Source organism: Myxine glutinosa, chromosome 6 (genome assembly GCF_964187855.1).
Source record: "Myxine glutinosa chromosome 6, kmMyxGlut1.1, whole genome shotgun sequence".
Classification (NCBI taxonomy): domain Eukaryota; kingdom Metazoa; phylum Chordata; class Myxini; order Myxiniformes; family Myxinidae; genus Myxine; species Myxine glutinosa.
This window is the reverse complement of record NC_136266.1, coordinates 4107914-4135428: the sequence shown is the minus strand read 5'-3', so window position 1 is coordinate 4135428 and position 27515 is coordinate 4107914. Positions and strand designations below refer to the sequence as shown.

The 27515-nt window shown below is 43.2% G+C and overlaps 2 protein-coding genes across 4 annotated transcripts in view; one reads left to right on the top strand and one right to left on the bottom strand.

The window, feature by feature from the left end:
- The window catches only part of LOC137429549 (T-box transcription factor TBX2b), a 148543-nt gene extending 143738 nt beyond the window's left edge, over positions 1-4805 (top strand). For both annotated transcript variants that reach the window (XM_068119546.2, XM_068119547.2), the window contains exon 7: positions 4199-4805. In XM_068119546.2, the coding sequence (XP_067975647.2) occupies positions 4199-4612 (414 nt within the window). In that variant the 3' untranslated portion in view covers positions 4613-4805. The remainder of the gene's footprint in view (positions 1-4198) is intronic.
- ERAL1 (Era like 12S mitochondrial rRNA chaperone 1) overlaps positions 4061-27515 on the bottom strand; it is a 94614-nt gene continuing 71159 nt past the window's right edge. For both annotated transcript variants that reach the window (XM_078779565.1, XM_078779566.1), the window contains 4 exons: positions 21334-21483; positions 11865-11945; positions 5992-6148; positions 4061-4645 (listed from right to left, as the gene is read on the bottom strand). In XM_078779565.1, the coding sequence (XP_078635691.1) occupies positions 6023-6148; positions 11865-11945; positions 21334-21483 (357 nt within the window). In that variant the 3' untranslated portion in view covers positions 4061-4645; positions 5992-6022. The remainder of the gene's footprint in view (positions 4646-5991; positions 6149-11864; positions 11946-21333; positions 21484-27515) is intronic.

Below are 27515 nucleotides of genomic sequence, written 5' to 3'. Positions count from 1 at the left end.
GCTGCACCTCTGCTCTGGAATGACCTGCCTTCCTCTGTTCGACATGTTGACTCTCTTCCTGCCTTTAAAACCTCCCTCAAAACCTATCTGTTTCACAAGTCTTTAAAAGTCTAAGTCCTGTTTTCCCTTTGGTTTGAGGTGGGACAGAGATCGAGAGTATGTCTGTGTACATGTGCGGGGGAGGGAGGGGCGGAAGAGGGGGAGTACACATCTGTGGGTTTTGAATGGGGAGGGAGAGGAATAGGGCAAGAGTGAAGGTGTGTCTGTGTGTGTGTGTATGTTTGTGTGTGCGGTGTGTGTGCGTTCACATGATAATGTAAAGCGCCATGAGGGTAGTTTACTCTGCTTGATGGGGCTATATAAGACTCCTTTATTATTATTATTATTATTATTATAATAATATAGTTTGAAAATGATGGTCATGGGTCACGTGGTGTGGCAGCCATCTTGGATAGAAAAACAAACCTTATCCGATCAACACGAAACTTCACAAACTGAATCCCCTACCCATACATATGCAGAGTGTACATTTTTAAAGGTCACGTGGTGTGGCAGCCATATTAGCTTAATAGGCGATAATTAAAAAAATCCCTTCACTGAATCCGCTTCACTGATCGATGTGAAACCTGTCATGGCTGATGAAAATGTGATACTTGAAAACAGCTGAAGGGATTAAAATCAAACTTGTTTATTTTTCAGACAGTGAACAAGAGCATCTACCCATTGTCACGGGCAGAAACTACGCAGAGGCGTATTGGCGACAGTTGCATTGCTCTAGTTCCCCTCCCCCCCTTTACTTTTTCAAGTCTTTTATATCGTCTTGAATGAAGTCTTGTACGATGAACAAATGCATTTTGTTCGCATTTAAAATGTATCTTGTGAAAAATGCCAGGGGCATAGAAAAGGCCCCTTTATATATGGCATGTGCCATGTGGCAAAGCATAGAAAGGAAGGTACCTTGTAGAAAATGCCCAACAATAGAAAATAAGGCACATTCAAAAAAATCTCATGTGCATGCTGGACTACTCTTGTGTTCTTATGCATAACCAAGTAATGCTCTAGAAAAGTTCATATGAGGGGTGCCCTACATATACATATATAGGTTAAAACCCATCAGTACATAAAGTTTTCTGTGTACCTTGAAAACGAAAACACATAAGATAATGTGCATGTGTGTGAAATCTGATTTGTTAAAAAAATTAATAAAGTCAGTATGTACTATGTACCAAACAATTGCAGACATGTTGGGTGTGATGTATTCTTCGGGACAAGCGTTGGACAAGCACGATGTGTGTACACATTATAGGCAACAATTGGATTAGATGAAAGAATTGTACACATGTGCAGTGCGGCCTAGTTTACCAATCCCTTTTGGACCATAATTGGACATTACATAAACTTGTAGGTGTTGACATTGCAGACATATTGGACAAACGTGATATGTTCATGATGACTACTGATGATAATTAGAGATTATGGATGAATTGTATATGTACACCTACTTCTGCAATATAATAGAAAACGAATATTATATATGGCAATCTAATTTTTTACAGAAAAATGAAGGACCACGAAGAGGTCCCTTTGAATCCAAGAGACTGTAACTGCATTGAAAATACATTTACTTCTTCATGTATCTGTATGAATCTAATTTGCGCCCTTTATATGAACTTTTCTCGAGCATTTCTTGGTTCCTCCGAAGAACACAAGGGAAGTTCCGCATGCACACAATATTTTTTTGAATGTCCCTGCTTTTCTATAGTTTGGCATTTTCTACAAGGTATGGAATGGCCCTTCTTTTCTATACTTTACCACATGGCACATACCCTTATATAGAGGGGCCTTTTCTATGCCCCTGACATTTTCCCCAAGAATTACAATACTGCACCAACAGGTAATTAATCTGGTTGTTTTTGGACGAGGTTTTGTTGCGAGCTCCTAAACGGCACAGACGGTGTGTGTGATGGGCGTGGATCATGTGATGATGTTTAGCATTAACCCGTTTTCAAAGTTAAGGTTATGTTGGGATGCATGCACACATGCTGAACGTGTGCAAAAAGGATCACAAATTGTCCGTGGAGGTGTGGTGCTGAAAGGCCTGCGTCGTGCTGTTCTTGCATCAGTCAACCAACGTCAGCAACGGCAATGCAACAGTTTGAGAGGGGGAGAGAGAGCCTTTGGATAACTGCAAGCTGGTGAGGGTGTACAGTAGGTTGCCAACAGTTTCAACGTCCACCATTTATCGTCTCCAGGAGAGATTCAATGCAACCAACAACACCAATGACCGCTAGCACTCATGCAGACCAAGGGTGACAACAGCACGTCAGGATCGACACATTTCGTTGCAATCACCTTCAGCCAGTGAAATTACCTTTACCATTGTTGGACCCCATGGCAGGCATATTAACCCTAAAACAGTCAGACGCCAACTTTGTGAAAAAGGGCTGCAATGCAGAAGACCGGCTCGGGGTCCAGTGCTGACTCAACATCACCGTCAGGACAGACTTGCATGGCCCAGAGCTTGTGTGAACTGGCATTGCCAACATGGAGACAGGTCCTCTTCACTGACGAGAGTCATTACTGCATTGATCCCGCTGATGGACGCATGAGGGTAGTGTGATGGTGACCAGTGTATCCTTGAGAGGAATGCCTGGGGTGGTTCTAGTGTGATGGCCCGGGCTGGTATTGGACTCGATCAGAAAATGGACCTCATCATCTTTCAGAATGTTGGTGCAGACAGGGGAAATGGCGTAACAGCACAGCGCTGCATTGACCAAGTCCTCAAGCCACATGTTCCTTTTTTGCACGACACCCAAACTTCTAGTTCCAGCAGGATAATGCCCGTCCCCATACTGCCAGGATAACACAAGCCTTCTCTTCTTGCTCCAACACCACAACATCAACAGAATGCCTCGTCATCGCAGTCCTGATCTGAATCCAATAGAGCATGTTTGGGATGCCGTTCAGAGACTCTTGAAAAACGTGCGCCCCAGACCAAGGACAGTTGATCAGCTTCGAACAGCCATTCTCCAGGTGTCGTGGAGGATCCCTATGGGCGTTGTTAACCACATTATTCAATCCATGCACAGACATCGTACTGCAGTTGTCAACGCAAATGGTGGTCACACAAGTTTCTGAAGGTCATCTCTGTTGAGCGACTCGACCATCGCCGGAAGTGACTGTATTCAGTGCCTGGGCTGTGTCTCAACATCCACAGCATTATTGTCGGACATTACATCTGGGAATGTCTATCATTCCATCTGACTGTCAGCAATATAACAACAAAAATAAACTATATGTATTCGATTTGTCTTCAAGATTTGCGTTTATTTTGGTGTTCAGTATGTTAACAACCAAAGTTATCCAGGTATTTTTTTTTTTTTTTTTTTGGAACACCATGTGCAGCACAATATTTCAAAATGTTGTGGACGAGTTATGACAAAACTTGGTGGATCAGTTGGGTAGATGACAAGAAGAAGCCGATTATATTTTTGTTAAGGGATGCAGATCTGGCCTATCGGTGGGATTCCAAACGTAAAGTGCTCAGCCTAGTGGAAGTATGTGCTCTACCAAGTTCCGTTCTACTTTGGTCCGTCAGCAAAGCAACAGGTAGGCTCCACTAGTTTGGAAATAATTAGCCATCCTGTTTGCCAAAATCTATTTACCCGTGCAAAAAGTGCTTTAACCTCAGTGTTGCCCAGATAAAAAGGGCATTGTAATGCCCTCTGCTACCACCACCAGGTGGCGCAATACTGTACACATTTACATAGAGAATTTTGCCCCCCGGCCCTCGTGTAAGGCCACGGCTACATAGCGTATGTTACCACCCACACAAAGTTGTAGTTGACCCCGAGTTTGGAGTTTGTAAATTGAGATGTTTGCCTTTTATAGGTACAGATGATCACCAAAACAGCATTTGAGAATGTGAAAGGACATTTTTATTTTACCTTAATCGGACTAAATAAATAATTACATCCATCCACGTCCCCTTTCCAATCCCACCCCACCACAATGTTCATAGGTCACAGACTTTTGAAAGTTTAAAAAGCGAAAATGTGTATGGAGTTTGCAATACTGCATAGTAAATGCTTTTTAATGAGTACAAATACAAAATGGCACTTTACCCACAAGTCTATTTTCCTTTCTTCTTTCACAATCAAGTTGAATTCAAATACAATCTGTGTTTTGCCTCCTTCAGACCATGGCACCATCTGGGACACCGGGACCGCTCCAGTACCCGTACTCGTACATCGCTGCCACAGCGGCCGCTTCCATGTCTGCCGGAGCGTCGTACGTTTCCCTTTCTCCGTATCTGACACGGAGCCACGCACGCTACGCGCCTTACCCCCTGCCTCTCACCTCGCCCGACCGCCTCACCGTCCCAGAGGGCAAGAGGGACGCCAGAAAGCAAGACATCGTGGATCCCCGCGAGCTCCGAGAGTCGAACTCCGGTCTTGCTGAGACCTCGTCTCTGTTCGTTTGTCGTCGTCGCACTCGTTCCCCAGAAGTCGACCGCTCCGATACATTACTTGGTTCTTCGTCACAGAAAACGAACAATGAACTTGAGCGAATGCAGCGGCTCATCAGCGGTCTCAGTGGAGCGCACACATAACGAGATCCTCCATTGACGTCCCAAACTACATATCTGCATTCCATCAGGGAATTGAAGCACATGCACACCACTAAGCATTAACCGGTGTTTACAGGACCTTTACCAAATAACGAATTGAAAAACAATAAGCAAAGCAATCTGAATGAGATGCATTGAATTAATAAAGGTCCATTCGGATATGTCATAACACCGACCTCCTTCACATTGTCAATCTGCACCACTCTGACACCCAAACCTTACATCCTATCAATGTGCACTCGGTGCTTTGCTCAACTTATCCTGCGAGGTCTGCACACCAGCATCTCGTAAAATTTCAATTGTTGTAATTATTTATTACATACGTGGTGAAATAGGAGTCATGGTGAATAACCATAAACTGCCTTCTTTCCACCATACACAAGCAGATTTATGATGTTAAAAATACATCACATGCAAAGTGGGTTTGATCCCCCAAAATGGTAGTTTCATTAACCGTAGTGTAATCCCTAGAAATGCTGTGGTATGCTTACAAGCTCAAACAAAGCAGATAACCAGGCTGTGCAGCCTTAGTAAGGGATTAAGAAGGAAAGGATAACCATTGTAGGACAACAACAGGCATTTTAAGGCCATTTTCCCTGCTAGAGCGGGGGTTAGGCTTGCGGTCCCCATGACAATCTTCTCCATTTTGCCCTATTTTCTGCATCTCCCCTTGTTAACCCCCTTGCCCGCATTTCTTCTTCCACCATCTTTAGCCAAGTCTTTCTCGGTCTTCCCCGTCCTCTACTTCCTTCTACATTCATTTCCATCACTCTACTCAACCAGTCACTTTCATCCTTCCTCAACACATGACCAAACCATCTCAACCTGTTCCTCTTCACAGCATCAATCACAGGCTCTATTCCCATAATCTTTCGCAATTCATCTTTTGTCTTCCTCTCTCTCAACGATACTCCATACATCCACCGAACCATTCGCATTTCCACCCTTTCCAGCCTTCGTTGCTGCTCTACGTTCATTACCCATGTCTTACTCCCATAAATCATAACACTTCTCACACATGCATTGTAGGACATTTAAAGCATTTATTAAGTAACTGAGGTACGTGCTCTCATATCAATTAGGCCTTGCTTTTCACATGCTCCATTTAATGTCCCATTAAAGCAGCACAAGCAGCATTGGTTTGAACAAATTTCATCATTCTGTATCAGCATGACGTCAGAAAACGTTTTCAGATTTCAAACACGATTTTATCATTCACACAAGCTCGGTGTAACCCTCAAGCACAATTATTGCCAGGCTAAACAAGAAAAGGCCTCCAAAGGTGGTTCTTCTTCTCATAAACAAGCAATGTCTTGCAAACATGAACGTTTAAATACAAATTACCTACTACAGATACGTACCTGGGGAAGGGAACAGGTGAACCGACACAAGTTACTTCTGCTGTAGGTACACCCCCATTTTTAGTGTCACCTCTTGCTGAAAGACGTTCGCTAGGTCAGCACGCGTCCTCTCCACCACAAAGCGGATGGTTTTTCCTCCTCGCCCGACCAATAACTTCTGGTACACGATACAGTAACGAGATGTTCTTGGTGAATTCAAATCATGGTGTAATTACTTTCAATAGTGAGCTGAGCACAGCCCTCACAGTTTAAACATTGGTGACCATGAGCAATGGAGTGCACTTGGTGCTCTAAGACATTCAAATGATAAAACAACAAGTATGACCACACTGTGGTCACAAGCTGCGACAAAATCCGGTAACAGGCCGATTCGGAAACACGCATTTCAAGCACTGTTAAAAGATGAACAGCGCAATTGGGAAACACGTTTAATGTGCTATTATATAACTTGCATCACATAACATTTGATTACGCAAATGTAAAATAATGCTTCATTACGTAAATGTAAAATAATGCTTCATTACGTAAATGTAAAATGATACTTCATTACGTAAATGTAAAATAATGCTGGACTATACAACACAAATGTAACGCTTGTCATGTAACGTAACGCTAGACTATGCAACGCTTCATTACGTAACATAACGTTAGATTACACAACGCTTCATTACATAACATAACGTCAGACTACATAACGCTTCATTACGTAAATGTAAAATAATGCCTGATTACACAATACAAACGTAACGCTTCATTACGTAACATAACGCGAGACTACGTAACGCTTCATTACGTAACATAACGCTAGACTACGCAACACTTCATTACGTAAACATAAAACAATGCTCGATTACACAACATAAACGGAACGCTTCATTACGTAACATAACGCCAGACTACGTAACACTTCATTACGTAAATGTAAAATAAAGCTCGATTACACAACACAAACATAACGCTAGACTACGCCACGCTTCATTACGTAACATAACGTTAGACTACGTAACGCTTCATTACGTAAATGTAAAATAATGAATGATTACACAATACAAACGTAACGCTTCATTACGTAAATGTAAAATAATGCTTGATTACACAATACAATCAAAACGCTTCATCACATAACATAACGCTAGACTACGCAACGCTTCATTACGTAAATGTAAAATAATGGTCGATTATGCAACACAAACATAATGCTTCATTACGCAACATAACGCTAGACTATGTTATGCTTCATTACGTAACATAACGCTAGACTACGTAACGCTTCATTACATAACAAATGTAACGCTCAATTATGTAACGTATCATAATGCTAGATTACGTAATGCTTCATTACGTAAATTTAAAACGATTCATTACACAACACAAACATAACACCTCATTACGCAACATAACGCTGGACTACGTAACGCTTCATTACGTAAATGTAAAATAATGCTTGATTACACAACACAAACATAACGCTTCATTACGTAAATGTAAAATAATGCTCGATTACACAATACAAACGTAACGCTTCATTACGTAACATAACGTTGGACTACGCAACGCTTCATTATGTAAATGTAAAATAATGCTCGATTACACAATACAAACGTAACGCTTCATTACGTAAATGTAAAATAATGCTCAATTACGCAATACAAACGTAACGCGTCATTACATAACATATCACTAGACTACGTAACGCTTCATTAAGTAAATGTAAAATAATTCTTGATTACACAATACAAACGTAACGCTTCATTACGTAAATGTAAAATAATGCTCAATTACGCAATACAAACGTAACGCTTCATGACGTAACATAACGCCAGACTACATAACGTTTCATTACGTAACAAATTTAATGCTCAATTACGTAACGTAACATAATACTAGATTACGTAATGCTTCATTACGTAAATGTAAAACAATTGATTACATAACACTTCATTACGCAACATAACGCTGGACTACGTAACGCTTCATTATGTAAATGTAAAATAATGCTTGATTACACAACACAAACATAACGCTTCATTATGTAAATGTAAAATAATGCTCGATTACACAATACAAACGTAACGCTTCATTACGTAAATGTAAAATAATGCTCAATTACGCAATACAAACGTAACGCGTCACTACGTAAATGTAAAATAATGATCAATTACGCAATACAAACGTAACGCGTCATTACGTAACATAACGCTAGACTACGTAACGCTTCATTACGTAAATGTAAAATAATGCTCAATTACGCAATACAAACGTAACACTTCATGACATAACATAACGCCAGACTACATAACGCTTCATTACGTAACAAATGTAACGCTCAATTACGTAAGGTAACATAATGCTAGATTACGTAACGCTTCATTACGTAAATGTAAAACAATTCTTGATTACACAACACAAACATAACACTTCATTACGCAACATAACGCTAGACTACGTAATGCTTCATTACGTAACATAACGCTAGACTACATACCGCTTCATTACGTAACAAATGTAGCGCTCGATTTTATAACGTAACGCTCGATTACCTTACCCTATGTTCTGACAAAGCATGCATTCTGATGGGCTTGACTAAACTTTACTCTTATTCGACATATGATAAAATTTGGCTTCCTGCAGCAGCATCATTTTGCCTTTCATGTTATTATAACATGTAAATATACTTAAGCTTGGGTTGATAAAGGATTTTCTGGACCCGGATGCAACCGGAAGCAAGACGAGCAGATTTGTTAGGCAACGGCTGGAATAAAGGATCGACTCGGGATTCCGAAGGCCTCGCATGTCTTTTCCTCCCACGCTAAAGTATCTCATCGTCAATAACACTTGACCCAAACAAAACCAATGGTTTTTGTAATTTGCGTAACGTAGCGCTTAATTACATAACGTAACGCTTGATTGTCGTGCGTTTTGACGCGCTTGATTAAACGTTACTATAGTCAGGTTCCACCTGTCCAGATTTCAAGGTTGTTCCGATTTTGTGGAGATTTGTAACCATTTCCATTTTTGAAAAGTTTCAGAGGTTCTGAATCCGAAAACCAATGTTTCCAAATCATTCACCTTTGGGGGCAGAGGTAAATATGATATTTGTCATAATGTCAAGATCCGATCTTATTATGGACACTTTATTCAGTGTTAACACAAGATCAGAATATCTACAAAATGGACAATGGTTCAACAATATAAACTGCACTTATTTGTGCAAAAACATAATTAAAGGCTGCTGGAGGATAGAAGGTAGTAACACGACTAAGAGTACAACAGATGGAGACATGCATGGGAATGGATCGACAGGAAGAGGGAAGGAAACAGTAACCGACAAACAAGCAAGAGGGATCGGGTCACAAGGGCGATATTAATTAGCGAAGAACAGATCACATGTAAGGATGGAGGATGACGAGGTCATGTGGTACTGCCATATTGAAGCCCTGGTGGGTGCGATTGAACAGGAAGATACAAAGGAAGATACACACAGGAAGATACAAAAGAGGAACAACGTAGTGGAGGTGAGCAGTCAAACTTGAGTTTTGGAGTTTCACAACGTAGGAGTTACTGGAAGAGCACATTGTCCTCGAAGGAATGGAGCGTCAGAAGGGTAGGGGAAAGAAGACCAGAAGAGGAGCAATTCAAAATTTTAAAACCAAGAGCCACCAACCTGTGTGCGATGAGAAAGTGCAGCAGGCCATGTGCTTCTGATTATATGGGAAATGTCAATTATACCAGGAGCTTTCAATTCCATGGAATACAAGAGAGACAGGTGTGAAGCACCGGCTGTTTTGGAGTCCAGCTTTGAGATGTGGTCGACCGAGGAAAGATTGTGGCTTATGGTGAGGCCTGACATCTGAGAGGCCGATACTCTTCCAGCGGTTGATTGTGGAAGTAGACAAGTGGGTTCATGATCCTTCCAGAAAGACTGACAATGTGATTTGTCGACATTAAAAGACATGTGCCAAGTGTAAACCAGAATCAGGTCCTTTCCAGGTCAGCAGACAGGGACGATAACAATCCTGTCAGTCCATGATGTAATTGGACATTACATCATGGAGTCATTTGCAAAGAGGGTTTTCCAGAGTCCAGAGATCATTTCTGTAAAGAACCGTTTCATCTCCACTCTCTGTCAAGGCTAGAGTACCCCAAGGTAGTGTTCTGGGCCCAGTCCTATTCCTGATCATCAACGATCTCTGACTCTGAAAAATCCTCTTATCTATTTGCTGATGACCACACCCTGTGTCATGACATCCCTCATCCTTCACACAGACACAGACAGAGACAGACAGACAGACAGACAGACTGACTGCAGTCTCCTCACTCTCTGCAGACCTTGACACAATCACAACCTGGTCAAACATTTGGAACATGTCTTTCAATCCTGACAAATCTCACACTCTCTCTCCCTTTCTCTGAAAGGATCGTCTGGCACGAATGGAGAACTCGAACGATGAGTCACGCAACTTGGGTACAAGTAGGGTGCCATAGGAAATCCATTGTGCATTTTGTGATGAAATTACAAAATTTGGCAGATATATATATATATACATATATGGATGAGATGTGGATATTGGGGCATTGCAGATATGGCCCCTGACAACTGTGGCAAACATCTTAGAAAATGGCTGCCAAGTGATATGGTAACTATGAATTCAGAAGAAGTAAATGGTTTCAGTGGGGTAATTAGACAATGATAGATCCGTGGAGATGATTATTAATCATTGATAAATCAGCCATTGCACTATACGGGGTACACAATGGATATTTTGGTGACGCGGTGGTGCAGAAATGTCATTTTCTGTGATGAAATAACCTTGTTTTATTAATACCGCACTAAGACCACCAAACCAGTGAGCTACCTACCTGTCCTGATTACCATGAAGAGCATAATTGGACACGGTGTATGAAAATTATCAAAGCAAAGAAAAATTACACTTTTGTGCTTACATTTCTCTTAACCGATGTTAAAGTGTAGGCCGAAGTCATTAGGAGAAACTCTAAATCTAGATTGAGCTGTCCATCATATTCATCGACCAGAAGAAAAAATATTACTGCGGCATGGATGGCACAGAACAAAAGTACAAAGTCTGTTTCGATAGATCAGTCAAACATGCCAAACAATGTCACTATGGCGTTGAATAGAGTGCAGGCCTCATCGGATATCGCAGTCAATTGAGGCCTCACCATTTTCACATTCATGGTTATAATCATGTCGCATTGTAGGCCTGGGTGTCAATTCTGCGAACATTCGCACGCACACCCGCCCGCGCGCACACAACAGAGGTAGATACTTTGAGACCTGGAAGAGCAACGTTCCATCACTTGATGTCCACCAATGTGTGCGGATAGCAGTCAACAATAACTTACACACACACACGAAGGTGGATACTTTAAGACCGAGGAGGGCACCGTTCCACCTTCTGGACACTTGTACACACGGAGGTATGCACTCTACTGAGTGCGTTAAACACACACACACACACACAAACACACACACACACACACAAACACATTTATACTTTTTGGTAATTTACTGGTAATTTATACTTTTTGATTTAAAAACAACAAACAAAAAACTTCAGTGGAACAGAACGTTAAAAGCCTGAACGTCCATCCACAATCTTTCCCCAGGTAGAATAACTCTGCTTGTATTATCTTTAAGGTGCAATTTATATGGGCAGTGCTTGACCTGACAATATTCAGAGAATGAGCGGCTATCCACATAATCCATAAGCAAAAATAGAAGCATTTTCACCACTCTCTCTGTATATGTACTGGTACGTAGGTGAGCCGTCCCCGTCAAGATTAGCAAATACCAAGAATGATGATCACACAAGGCCTAAAACGCATTCTTATTGAGAGAACAAGTTGCTCACCAGATGTGATTTCTTGGAAACCATCAGTTTCTGGACAATCTTCAACTCACCTCCAGCACCTTCTTCCCACAATTCCGTGCTCTGGGAGAATGTGAGGCGTTGGAAACAAGGTTACTACCGATAATGACGAGCAAACAGTTACTACAGAGTAATTCAGCAATCACAGGTCTGGGCACACCACACATTTATTAATGCATCGTAACATCTTGCCAGGTAATCAAACAGACATTCGAGCAGTGGAGTCTTCTGTGCAACCTTTGTCTGTCCTTCGGGTCAAATCACACAAAACCGAAACAGACATGTGCAATGAATTTTAAGTCAACACATCACACATGAAACTAAGGAACTGAGTGGATTAACGAATCAAACAAATCCTTCTTTGTCCTCGAGCATCTGCACACAAGGCACGAGCCTATCAGTGTTCAGCGATGCCCTGCAACCTTTACCCCCAAAAACCAGGTGCTGAGGCAGGTGCTGCATTTTATGAATGACTTGGACAAGTCCCGTGGCCATTTTAACCCTTTTTCTCGACAGTGTGTGGAGTACGTGCCCTTCCCAAATACCATAATACCCAAGGTTACATTTGAGGGAAAGGCCGAGGAAATCCATCCATAAATAGACTGACAATCCCTCATTACCCACAAGTACATTTATTTGGCTTTGTGGCGGACACGATGACTCGCTGGCGCAGTGACATAATTCCAAGCACCAGTGGGTGTCGGCCACGCCCCAGGTGAGGCGTGGCCTCTGGATATACACGCGGGCTCGCAGTCCAGAGCACGGCAGTGCTGACGAGTGAGCAAGCAATAAAGAGCTCGAGTTAACCCAAAGCGTTGTGGCCTACCTTTGTTTAACGTGTGTGCCCAGCACCACACTGGTGACCTCCGACTGGTTCAGCCGTTGCTGTTCCCCGAACGCGCTATGGCCACCAACGCTGTCGCGATCAAGCTACCGGAGTTCTGGGAAGCGCAGGCCGACACCTGGTTTCTACAGGCCGAGGCCCAATTCCAGCTCCGGGGCATCACGGCGGACGACACGAGGTACTTTTACGTGGTCGCTGCCCTTGGATCCGGCACGGCCGCCCGAGTCGTGTCCTTCCTCCGGCACCCGCCGGACGAGAGCAAGTACGCGGCGCTCAAGCGACTCCTCCTCGACACGTTTGGCCTCACAGAGGCCGACCGCGCTGACCGTCTTTTGGACCTTCCCGTCCTCGGCGACACACGACCGTCCGCCCGCATGGATTACATGCTGTCCCTGCTCGGCTACGGCCACGCGGATTTCCTCTTCCGTGCTCTCTTCCTCCGCCAGCTACCTGTACAGGTACGGCTCGCGCTCGCCGGTTCGACCATTATGGAACCGCGCGCCCTGGCCAGGGAGGCGGACAAGTTTTTCGCGGCCCACGACGCACGGCCGGCATATAGCACGGCCGTCGTGAATCCCGGCGCCGCGAACGGCGCGAGTGGTTCGGATCGCCACGTGGCATGGCGTTCGGATCCTCCCGAACACGGCGTAGGTTTGGCGGATCCGCGCGTGGCTACCGCCACGCCCCGCCCACCACCGTCGTCACAACCAGCGTGACAACTACCACCGGCCCAGACCTGGTGTCATTTCCATACCAGGTTCGGCCACAAGGCCAGGTCCTGCCGCCCACCTTGTACTTTTGGCAGGTCGGGAAACGGCCAGGCCGGCGCTCGCTTCCTGCCATGAGCGTCGGCCATTCTGGCAGCCTGCTGTTCATAACGGACACCTCCTCGGGTCGTCACTTCCTGTGTGACACGGGAGCGCAGGTGAGCGTCCTCCCTGCCTCCGCGTCCGACAAGCAAGCTGAGGGCCGGGGCCCCGCTTTGCTTGTCGCCAACGGCACGCCCATTTGCATGTTCGGAAAGCGTTGTCTCTCGCTGCGGTTCGGGGGGCAGCGCTTTCAGTGGTCGTTCGTTACCGCTAGTGTCCCCATGGGCCTACTCGGAGCGGACTTCCTCTGTGCGCATGGGCTGCTGGTGGACGTGAGGCACAGACGCCTTGTCCAAGCCGAAACCTTCAGCTCGCTTGCTTGCATGCTGAGCAGTTCGTTGAGCAGCTCCCTGGGCGGCTCACCGAGCGGCTCGCCAAGCGGTTTGCTGAGCGGTTCGGTCCCGGCGAGGTTGGTCTGCACGCTTCCGGCAGCGGACGAGTTCACCCGCCTCCTCGCCAGTTTCACGGCCCTCACGCGGCCCACTTTCTCGGCGGTGGCCGTCAAGCACGGGATGGAGCATCACATCCCCACCGTCGGGCCACCGGTCTACACCCGGGCGCGCCACCTCGACCCGGCGAAGCTCGAAGTGGCGCAGGGGGAGTTCGCCACGCTGGAGCGACTGGGCATCGTCCGGCGCTCCAACAGCACATGGGCATCGCCGCTGCACATTGTGCCCAAGCCCGGCGGCGGGTGGCGGCCGTGCGGAGACTACCGCCGCCTCAACGATGCTACCACCCCCGACCGCTACCCGGTCCCTCACATCCAGGACTTTTCCGCCCGCTTGGCGAAAATGTCCCTCTTCTCCAAGGTGGACCTCATCCGCGGATACCACCAGGTCCCCGTCAGGCCGGAGGACATACCGAAGACGGCTGTCATCACACCATTCGGCCTCTTCGAGTTTCTGCGGATGCCCTTCGGGTTGAAGAATGCGGCCCAGGCGTTCCAGCGGCTTATGGACAGCGTCTTGCGCAACTTGGACTTCGTGTACGTCTACCTGGACGACATCCTCGTCGCAAGCGCGTCCCGTGAGGAGCACCTCCGCCATCTCCGCACGCTCTTTGAACGCCTGGGCCGACATGGCCTGATCATCAACCCCGCCAAGTGCCGGTTCGGCGTCACCGAAATCGACATTTTGGGGCACCGCGTCACCAGGCACGGGGCCATCCCCTTACCGGCCAAGGTGGAGGCAGTCAGGGGTTTTCCGCGCCCCCGCACGATCAAGGGGCTCCAGGAGTTCCTGGGCATGGTGAACTTTTATCACCGTTTCCTGCCCCGCATTGCCCAGTTCCTGCGCCCCCTGCACGAGGCCCTCCGGGGGAAGCCGGGCAAAGGCAACGTTGCCTGGACCGAGCCGATGGACGCGGCGTTCGCGGGCGCGAAGCTCGCCTTGGCTAACGCCACCATGCTCGCGCACCCGGCGCCCGATGCACCGATCGCCCTCACCACCGACGCGTCGGACTACGCGGTGGGCGCGGGGCATGAGCAATGGGTGAAGGGAGCTTGGCAGCCGCTGGCGTTTTTTAGCTGGCAGCTCCGCCCGCACGAACGGCGGTACAGTACCTTCGACCGCGAGCTGCTCGGGCTCCACCTGGCGGTCCGGCACTTCCGCCATCTGCTCGAGGGCCGCCCGTTCGCGGCCTTCATCGACCACCAGCCCCTGGTTTTCGCGATGGCCAAGGTCGCCGAGCCGTGATCAGCCCGGCAGCAGCGTCACCTCTCGGCCGTGTCCGAGTACACGACGGACATCCGGCACGTCGTGGGGAAGGACAACCCAGTGGCGGATTGCCTTTCCCGGTCCGTCGCCCACGCGGTCCACCTCGGGATCGACTATGCCCGGATGGCGGCGGACCAGGCCGCCGACCCCGGCGTCCAGGCCTTGCGGACCGCCATCACGGGCCTCCGCGTCACCGAGGTGCCGTTCGACGGCGCGGGCACGGCCCTCTTGTGCGACGTCTCCCTCGGGCGGCCTCGCCCCATCGTGCCCGCGGGCTGGCAGCGCCAGGTTTTTGACGCCATCCACGGCCTGTCCCACCCAGGCACGAAGGCCTCCCAGAGGTTGGTCGCCGACAAGTTTGTCTGGCATGGCCTCCGGATGGCCGTCCGCGGCTGGACCAGGACGTGCCTCGCGTGCCAGTGCGCGAAGGTGCACCGGCACACCCAGGCCCCGCTGGCCCCGTTTACGGTGTCCGAACGTCGGTTCGACCACGTTCACGTGGACTTGGTAGGACCTCTGCCCCCCTCGCGGGGTTTCACCCACGTCCTCAACATGGTGTACCGCACCACCCGGTGGCCGGAGGCCGTGCCTTTGGCAGCAATGACGGCGGCGTACGTCGCACAGGCATTCATCGCCACTTGGGTTGCCCGGTTCGGCGCCCCCTCGGACATCTCGTCCGACCGCGGCCCCCAGTTCACCTCGGAGCTCTGGGGGGCGGTAGCGCGGGGGCTTGGCGTCCAGCTGCACCGCACCACGGCCTACCACCCCCAGGCCAACGGCCTGTGCGAGCGCTTCCATCGCGCCATGAAGGCCGCGCTCCGGGCCAGCCTCCGCGACGGCGGCTGGGTCGACAGGCTCCCCTGGGTCCTGCTGGGCCTCAGGACGGCGCCCAAGGACGACCTGCGCGCATCCGCGGCGGAGTTGGTCTTCGGACAACCGCTGCGGGTGCCGGGCGAGTTCCTCCCAGACTCCACGGCACCATGGTCCGCGGCGCAGCAGCGCTCCGCCCTGCAGGAGACCGCCCGGAGGATCATCCCGGTGCCGACGGCGCACCACGGTTGCCCGCCAACGCACGTCGCCCCGGAGCTTCGCACGGCGGAGTACGTGTTCGTCCGCCACGACGCCAACCGGACACCGCTGCAGCCCCCGTACGACGGGCCCTTCCGCGTGCTGGAGACCGGGGCGAAGCATTTCACCTTGGACATCGGCGGTACTCCTGACCGCGTCTCGGTGGACCGCCTCAAGCCGGCCCACCTCGACTTGGACCACCCCCCGCCAGCGGCTCTGCCCCCGCGTCAGGGCCGCCCCCCGGCGGGCGGACCCCCGGCACCACCCAACCCCGCCGTCACGCCACCCCCCTGCCCTGCACCCATCCCAGATGCCGCCAGAGGCATCCCAGATGGCATCCCGGCGTCCCAGACGCCGCCAGCCATCAGAGGGCGCTTCGGCCGGGTCATCCGTTTGCCCCGCAAACTGACCCTTCATGTGCGCGGGAATTCTGGGGGGGCGCGTGTGGCGGACACGATGACTCGCTGGCGCAGTGACATAATTCCGAGCACCAGTAGGTGTCAGCCACGCCCCAGGTGAGGCGTGGCCTCCGGATATACACGCGGGCTCGCAGTCCAGAGCACGGCAGTGCTGACGAGTGAGCAAGCAATAAAGAGCTCGAGTTAACCCAAAGCGTTGTGGCCTACCTTTGTTTAACGTGTGTGCCCAGCACCACAGCTTCATGAATCCAATATTGTTACCTTTGCTACCGAAGGTGGGTGAAGGTTATGTGTTTACCCACGTCTGTTTGTCTCTGTTTGTGAACAGGATATCTCAAAAAATTGTGGATGTATTCGGCCGAAATTTGGTGCTCAGGTTGGGTTTGTGACAATGACAAAATAATTAGATTTTGGTGAAGATCTGAATTCGGATCTGGGGACTCAAACTTTAACAAGCGATTCATCACTATTGTGAGATGATAGGCCCAAAAACGATGTTTCGCACGATATCTCAAAAAGTTGTGGACAGATTTGCACTAAACTTTGTGGACAGGTTGGGTGTTTGACAGGGAAGAATTGATTCGATTGTGGTGAACATCAGTATCTGTATACGGGAATGTTAGAATTTTCCAAGTGATTCTTCACCATTGAAAGGTACAGCCAAAAACGATATCTCCAATCATACTTCAAAAAGTTGTGGACCAGTTATGAAAAAACTAGGTGAACGAGTTGGTTCGGTGACGAGAACAATCCCATTCAATTTTGGTTCAGGTCCGAATTCAGAGCAGGCCCATCAGTGGATTACAAAACAAACTGTTGACCCAGGTGGATGTATGCACTCCACCGACTATGACTCCATATTAATGTCTGTTTTTACTCGTGTGCAAAGACAAATTAGAAAAAAAACCAGCACCCGTGTCCGAAGGAAGCGGTTCCGTTTGGCATTTTTACAGCATAGCCCGTAGGGCAACGCCGTCTCGAACAGTGTGCGTCTGTCGGTATGTATGTATGTATATATATTTATGTATGTATGTCCCTCACAAATGAACACCAATCAGAGCTGAGGATCTAGTAACATGACAGGGATGATGTGATGTGATTACGTCTGAGATATCATTACGGCGGTACGGCAGCTGACTCCACACACCGCCATTTTGATTTATATGTGGTTCAGGCCGAACATATCGTCGAACCTGTCATATATCACAATCGCCATGCTCTACCTATACGTTTTTCATTCAGTGCGAAACACAAACAAATCGATTGTTAAAATGACTATCAAATATCGAAAGCATCGGCATTACGGCTCTTCCAACAATACGGTACGTACAGGCCTTAGGCTTCATGCCTTCATGCCTCACCTTCAGGCTGCTTCCGATAAATTAGGCCAGGTTTATTAATACAGTATCGTCGTTTTTATAATAATAATAATAATAATGTTAACAATAATAGTATAGTAAATATAATCATAACACTGCAACCCTTTTGTCATGACTGCAAAGTTACTGGATTGAAGCGGTGTATGGTTGGTTCATTGTTGACTTTAAGCATATATACTGAAACGCAAAAGAAACTTACCACCTTTGAAACCTTTAAATATCAACAATAACTGCGTGTAGTAAATGTGTGAACTTATTTGTGGACAATAGTGTCCTCACTGTCAGACAAAACGGTCACGGATGGTCACTTGAACCTTCAATGGTCACTTCATAGCACAGTTGTTGAACAGCCGTTTTGACTGTCAGTGATTAGCCAAGGGGTACGGGATGATTTTAATGAGCTGCACGTGATGTCTTGATATTGGCTTTAAAACGGCCAGTGCAAAATGGGCATTTCAATCAACATGCCACGATTGTCAAGGGATCAACGGCAGCGTGCCCTGGGCATGCTGCAAGGCGGACTGAGCTACCGCGAGGTGGCACATCGCCTTGGCTGTTCACACCAGACGATATCGGCCCTGGTGGACAGAGACACCCTCCACAACTCTGCAGATGACAGACCTCGATCAGGGAGGCCAAGAGTCACCACTGCAAGGCAGGACAGGCAGATGGTCCGAAGTCACCTGCGGGATCGATTCCGTCCAGCATCCTGCACTGCGGCATAAACTCCGGGGCGTGCAAACCCACGGATCTCCAATGATACTGCACGAAGACGACTGCATGACTATGGTCTGACTGCCAGAAGACCATACAGAGGCCCCGTGATGACGGCTGCCCATCGCCACAACCGACAGAGTTTGCTGCCGTGTCTTTTGCGTTTTCACGGCTTTCGCGGGATATCCCGTCATTAACACTGTGAATAGCTTCACATGATATTCCACCATTCACAGGTAAACAATGTTTCGCAGGATATCCCGCCATTAACACTGTGAACAGCTTCATGTGATATCCCACCGTTCACAGGGAAACAATGTTTCGCAGGATATCCCGCCATTAACACTGTGAACAGCTTCATGCGATATCCCACCGTTCACAGGTAAGCAACGTTTCGCAGGATATCCCGCCATTAACACTGTGAACAGCTTCATGTGATATCCAAAAGTTTACAGGTAAGCAATGTTTCGCGGGATATCCTGCCATTAACACTGAACAGCTTCACGTGTCCACTGTTCACAGGTAAACATTGCTTAGCGGGATATCCCACCAGCTGCATAACAAGTCATCCCTGCGAGTTACTGTACAGAATGAAAACACTCCACAGTATATATTAGTGCAATTACCTGTCTCCCTTTTCCCCATTGAAACAATGGCACGGCATTCATTCGCGGATTTTCATCGACATTCGTGGATTATTGTCGACATTCGCGGGTTTTGTCTCGCCATTTCCAGGAGGTTCTTCGACCTTCGCGGATTTATCGTCGACATTCTCGGGATTTGTGTCACCATTCATGGATTTTGACTCTCCGTTCACGGTTTGGTTCTCTCTATTTGTGGATTTTCATGACTCGGGAACTTATCCCCCCTTTTTCCATTGAAACAATGCCCTGCTATTCGCGGGTTTCACTATTTACGGATTTTCTCGGAACGTACTACTGTGTTCAAAAAGTATCCGACCTTTATTTTTCGTGCGTAAAAAAAAAGAAGCTAGGGAGGCGTTGATTGGTGCACGTATGTAGGCGATCCTAATGCACACGCGTGAATTTTTTCCCACCTGCAGAAGCTGTCATTCGATGGCAGACTGCCGATGAGTGAGGACATGTAAGTGAGCGCCGTCGGATTTTCGTTTTTGACAAAATGACGGAAAAACTTGAACAACGCTACTGCATCAAATTTTGTGTAAAGCTTGGCGATTCCCAAGTGGAAACGATCCGCAAGATTCAACACCATTCATTCCATTATGAAGGAGGATTTGGGCTTCAGGAGAATCTCAGCGAAGTTCGTACCAAAGCTGCTAACGATTGAGCAGAAGCAACTCCGTTTGGAGATCGCACAGGACATGCTGGAGACTGTGAACAGCGATCCCAGCTTCCTCAATACAGTGATCACTGGCGATGAGTCCTGGGTTTATGGGTACGACCCAGAAACCAAGTTGCAGTCATCACAATGGAAGCATCCAACATCCCCGAGGCCAAAAAACACAAAATTTGATGCAGTAGCGTTGTTCAGGTTTTTCCGTCATTTTGTCAAAAACGAAAATCCGACGGTGTTCACTTACATGTCCTCACTCATCGGCGGTCTGCCGTCGAATGACAGCTTCTGCAGGTGGGAAAAAATTCACGCGTGTGCATTAGGATCGCCTACATACGTGCACCAATCAACGCCTCCCTAGCTTCTTTTTTTTTACGCACGAAAAATAAAGGTCGGATACTTTTTGAACACACTACGTATCCCCCGCGAAAAGCGAAACCCGCGAATAGCGGAGTCCAACTGTACTTCAAAATAATTTAATACTTGCATTATTTGCTAACTGGTATCTCCACCCAGGTCATACCATCCTCTTCAACTAAAGTATAAAACAAGCCCGGCTAGGCCGCTGTTAGACTTTTGGTCTTGTTAATATGAAAGAGGCAAAGCCTAGAAATGAACGAAACCTTTTAGGATCAAGCCTTAGAATTACCCTTTTAGAAATGCATGGTAATTACCCCCTTAAAATTACCCTTTAGAACCCATCAGAATGACCTTTTAGTATTAAACACGGTGGGTAAGAAAGGTTGTTATTCTATTTTGATGGACAGACATAGCCAAATATTGAAGAGGCTTCACTGCTTAAAAATAAACTCTTATAAATGCATTTCCTGCATTTGCTGCTTCCTTTTTCTGCACCGGTAAAAGTGCACTAAATGGAAGAAACTGCACATCGTCCCTGAAACAATCACATCTACAGCAGAACGTGCATGACATATTCGTTAAGTTATTCTATTGGGACAAATATGGCGTTTCCATGCTATTTATTCATGATAAAGTTTGCTTGGATAGCTGATCCAAAAATATTAGGAACCAAAACATGGCTGTTTCCACCACACCAACGTAGACCTCCTCCACCTCTCAATTGGGACCACTTTTCAAAATTGTAAAAATAGAAATGGAAGTGGTGTACCTGAGTGACGTAGTAAGGGACCTCCTGGGGAAGGTTCTCCAGCAAGTGCGAGCAGACGATGTTGGCACAGATGGCTTGAGGAGACAAGTTTGTGACAACTTCACTGTGGAACGTCCACGCACCAGGCCGGGCTTGCTTCAGCAAATAGGCCTGTTATGGGAGTCCCGAGAAGGATATCCACAAAATTCATATCATATACCATCATAAGGATCTGCACTAAATTCACATCATATACTATCATAACAAGGACCGACATTAAATTCATATCATGAACTATCATAACAAGGATCTACACAAAATTCACGTCATATACTATCATAACAAAGATATACACTTAATTCACGTCATATACCATCATAACAAGGATGTACACTTAATTCATATAATATACTATCATAACAAGGATATACACTAAATTCATAAAATATACTATCACAACAAGGATCGACACTAAATTCACATCATATACTATCATAACAAGGATATACACTAAATTCATATAATATACTATCATAACAAGGATCTACACTAAATTAATATAATATACTATCACAACAAGGATCGACACTAAATTCATATAATATACTATCATAACGAGGATATACACTAAATTCATATAATATACTATCATAACAAGGATATACACTAAATTCATAATAATATACTATCACAACAAGGATCTACACTAAATTCATATAATATACTATCATAACAAGGATATACACTAAATTCATATCATATACCATCATAAGGATCTGCACTAAATTCACATCATATACTATCTATCATAACAAGGATCGACACAAAATTCATGTCATATACTATCATAACAAAGATATACACTTAATTCATATAATATACTATCATAACAAGGATATACACTAAATTCATATAATATACTATCACAACAAGGATCTACACTAAATTCATATAATATACTATCATAACAAGGATCTACACTAAATTCATATAATATACTATCAGAACAAGGATCTACACTAAATTCATATAATATACTATCATAACAAGGATATACACTAAATTCATATAATATACTATCATAACAAGGATATACACTAAATTCATATCATATACTATCACAACAAGGATATACACTAAATTCATATAATATACTATCATAACAAGGATATACACTAAATTCATATCATATACTATCACAACAAGGATATACACTAAATTCATATCATATACTATCACAAGGATATACACTAAATTCATATAATATACTATCATAACAAGGATATACACTAAATTCATATCATATACTATCACAACAAGGATATACACTAAATTCATATCATATACTATCACAACAAGGATATACACTAAATTCATATAATATACTATCATAACAAGGATATACACTAAATTCATATCATATACCATCATAAGGATCTGCACTAAATTCACATCATATACTATCACAACAAGGATATACACTAAATTCATATCATATACTATCATAACAAGGATATACACTAAATTCATATCATATACTATCACAACAAGGATATACACTAAATTCATATCATATACTATCATAACAAGGATATACACTAAATTCATATCATATACCATCATAAGGATCTGCACTAAATTCACATCATATACTATCACAACAAGGATATACACTAAATTCATATAATATACTATCATAACAAGGATATACACTAAATTCATATCATATACCATCATAAGGATCTGCACTAAATTCACATCATATACTATCATAACAAGGATATACACTAAATTCATATCATATACTATCATAACAAGGATATACACTAAATTCATATCATATACCATCATAAGGATCTGCACTAAATTCACATCATATACTATCATAACAAGGATATACACTAAATTCACATCATATACTATCATAACAAGGATATACACTAAATTCATATCATATACCATCATAAGGATCTGCACTAAATTCACATCATATACTATCATAACAAGGATATACACTAAATCAGGAGATGAGGAGGAGGAGAGTGTCGCTGAAGCTGAAGGGAAAGGTGTATGTTGCATGTGTGAGAAGTGTTATGATTTATGGGAGCGAGACATGGGTAATTAACGTAGAGCAGCAACGAAGGTTGGAAAGGGTGGAAATGCGAATGGTTCGGTGGATGTGTGGAGTATCGTTGAGAGAGAGGAAGACAAATGATGAATTGCGAAAGATGATGGGAATAGAGCCTGTGATTGATGCTGTGAAGAGGAACAGGTTGAGATGGTTTGGTCATGTGTTGAGGAAGGATGAAAGTGACTGGTTGAGAAGAGTGATGGAAATTAATGTAGAAGGAAGTAGAGGACGGGGAAGACCGAGAAAGACTTGGCTAAAGATGGTGGAAGAAGAAATGCGGGCAAGGGGGTTAACAAGGGGAGATGCAGAAAATAGGGCAAAATGGAGAAGATTGTCATGGGGACCGCAAGGCTAACCCCCGCTCTAGTAGGGAAAATGGCCTTAAAATGCACGTTGTGTTGTATACTGTCATAACAAGGACCGACATTAAATTCATATCATGTACTATCATAACAAGGATCTACACAAAATTCACGTCATATACTATCATAACAAAGATATACACTTAATTCACGTCATATACCATCATAACAAGGATATACACTAAATTCATATCATATACTATCATAACAAGGATATACACTTAATTCATATAATATACTATCATAACAAGGACATACACTAAATTCACATCATATACTATCATAACAAGGATATACACTAAATTCACGTCATATACTATCATCACAAGGATATACACTAAATTCACGTCATATACTATCATAACAAGGATATACACTAAATTCACGTCATATACTATCATCACAAGGATATACACTTAATTCATATAATATACTTTCATAACAAGGACATACACTAAATTCACATCATATACTATCATAACAAGGATATACACTAAATTCACATCATATACTATTATAACAAGGACATACACTAAATTCACGTCATATACTATCATAAGAAGGATATACACTAAATTCACGTCATATACTATCATCACAAGGATATACACTTAATTCATATAATATACTTTCATAACAAGGACATACACTAAATTCACATCATATACTATCATAACAAGGACCGACATTAAATTCATATCATGTACTATCATAACAAGGATCTACACTAAATTCACATCATATACTATCATAACAAGGACCGACATTAAATTCACGTCATATACTATCATCACAAGGATATACACTTAATTCATATAATATACTTTCATAACAAGGACATACACTAAATTCACATCATATACTATCATAACAAGGACCGACATTAAATTCATATCATGTACTATCATAACAAGGATCTACACTAAATTCACATCATATACTATCATAACAAGGACCGACATTAAATTCACGTCATATACTATCATCACAAGGATATACACTTAATTCATATAATATACTTTCATAACAAGGACATACACTAAATTCACATCATATACTATCATAACAAGGACCGACATTAAATTCATATCATGTACTATCATAACAAGGACCGACATTAAATTCATATAATATACTATCATAACAAGGATAGACACTAAATTCACGTCATATACTATCATCACAAGGATATACACTTAATTCATGTAATATACTTTCATAACAAGGATATATACTAAATTCACATCATATACTATCATAACAAGGACCGACATTAAATTCATATCATGTACTATCATAACAAGGATCTACACTAAATTCACATCATATACTATCATAACAAGGATATACACTAAATTCATAACTATACTATCATAACAAGGATATACACTAAATTCATAACTATACTATCATAACAAGGATATACACTAAATTCACGTCATATACTATCATAACAAGGATATACACTAAATTCACATCATATACTATCATAACAAGGATATACACGAAATTCATATCATATGCTATCATAACAAGGATATACACTAAATTCACATCATATACTATCACAACAACGAGCGACATTAAATTCAAATAATATACTATCATAACAAGGATATACACTAAATTCATAACTATACTATCATAACAAGGATATACACTAAATTCATATATACTATCATAACAAGGATATACACCAAATTCACATCATATGCTATCATAACAAGGATATACACTAAATTCATATATACTATCATAACAAGGATATACACCAAATTCACATCATATGCTATCATAACAAGGATATACACTAAATTCATATATACTTTCATAACAAGGATATACACTAAATTCATGTAATATACTATCATCACATGGATATACACTTAATTCATATAATATACTTTCATAACAAGGATATACACCAAATTCACATCATATGCTATCATAACAAGGATATACACTAAATTCATATCATGTACTATCATAACAAGGACATACACTAAATTCATATCATGTACTATCATAACAAGGATCTACACTAAATTCACATCATATACTATCATAACAAGGACCGACATTAAATTCACGTCATATACTATCATCACAAGGATATACACTTAATTCATATAATATACTTTCATAACAAGGACATACACTAAATTCACATCATATACTATCATAACAAGGACCGACATTAAATTCATATCATGTACTATCATAACAAGGATCTACACTAAATTCACATCATATACTATCATAACAAGGACCGACATTAAATTCACGTCATATACTATCATCACAAGGATATACACTTAATTCATATAATATACTTTCATAACAAGGACATACACTAAATTCACATCATATACTATCATAACAAGGACCGACATTAAATTCATATCATGTACTATCATAACAAGGACCGACATTAAATTCATATAATATACTATCATAACAAGGATAGACACTAAATTCACGTCATATACTATCATCACAAGGATATACACTTAATTCATGTAATATACTTTCATAACAAGGATATATACTAAATTCACATCATATACTATCATAACAAGGACCGACATTAAATTCATATCATGTACTATCATAACAAGGACCGACATTAAATTCATATCATGTACTATCATAACAAGGATCTACACTAAATTCACATCATATACTATCATAACAAGGATATACACTAAATTCACGTCATATACTATCATAACAAGGATATACACTAAATTCACATCATATACTATCATAACAAGGATATACACGAAATTCATATCATATGCTATCATAACAAGGATATACACTAAATTCACATCATATACTATCACAACAACGAGCGACATTAAATTCAAATAATATACTATCATAACAAGGATATACACTAAATTCATAACTATACTATCATAACAAGGATATACACTAAATTCACGTCATATACTATCATAACAAGGATAGACACTAAATTCATGTAATATACTATCATCACATGGATATACACTTAATTCATATAATATACTTTCATAACAAGGATATACACTAAATTCACATCATATACTATCATAACAAGGACCGACATTAAATTCATATCATGTACTATCATAACAAGGATCTACACTAAATTCACATCATATACTATCATAACAAGGATATACACTAAATTCACGTCATATACTATCATAACAAGGATATACACTAAATTCACATCATATACTATCATAACAAGGATATACACGAAATTCATATCATATGCTATCATAACAAGGATATACACTAAATTCACATCATATACTATCACAACAACGAGCGACATTAAATTCAAATAATATACTATCATAACAAGGATATACACTAAATTCATAACTATACTATCATAACAAGGATATACACTAAATTCACGTCATATACTATCATAACAAGGATAGACACTAAATTCATGTAATATACTATCATCACATGGATATACACTTAATTCATATAATATACTTTCATAACAAGGATATACACCAAATTCATATCATATACTATCATAACAAGGATATACACTAAATTCATATCATATACTATCATAACAAGGATATACACGAAATTCATATCATATACTATCATAACAAGGATATACACGAAATTCATATCATATACTATCATAACAAGGATATACACTAAATTCATATCATATACTTTCATAACAAGGA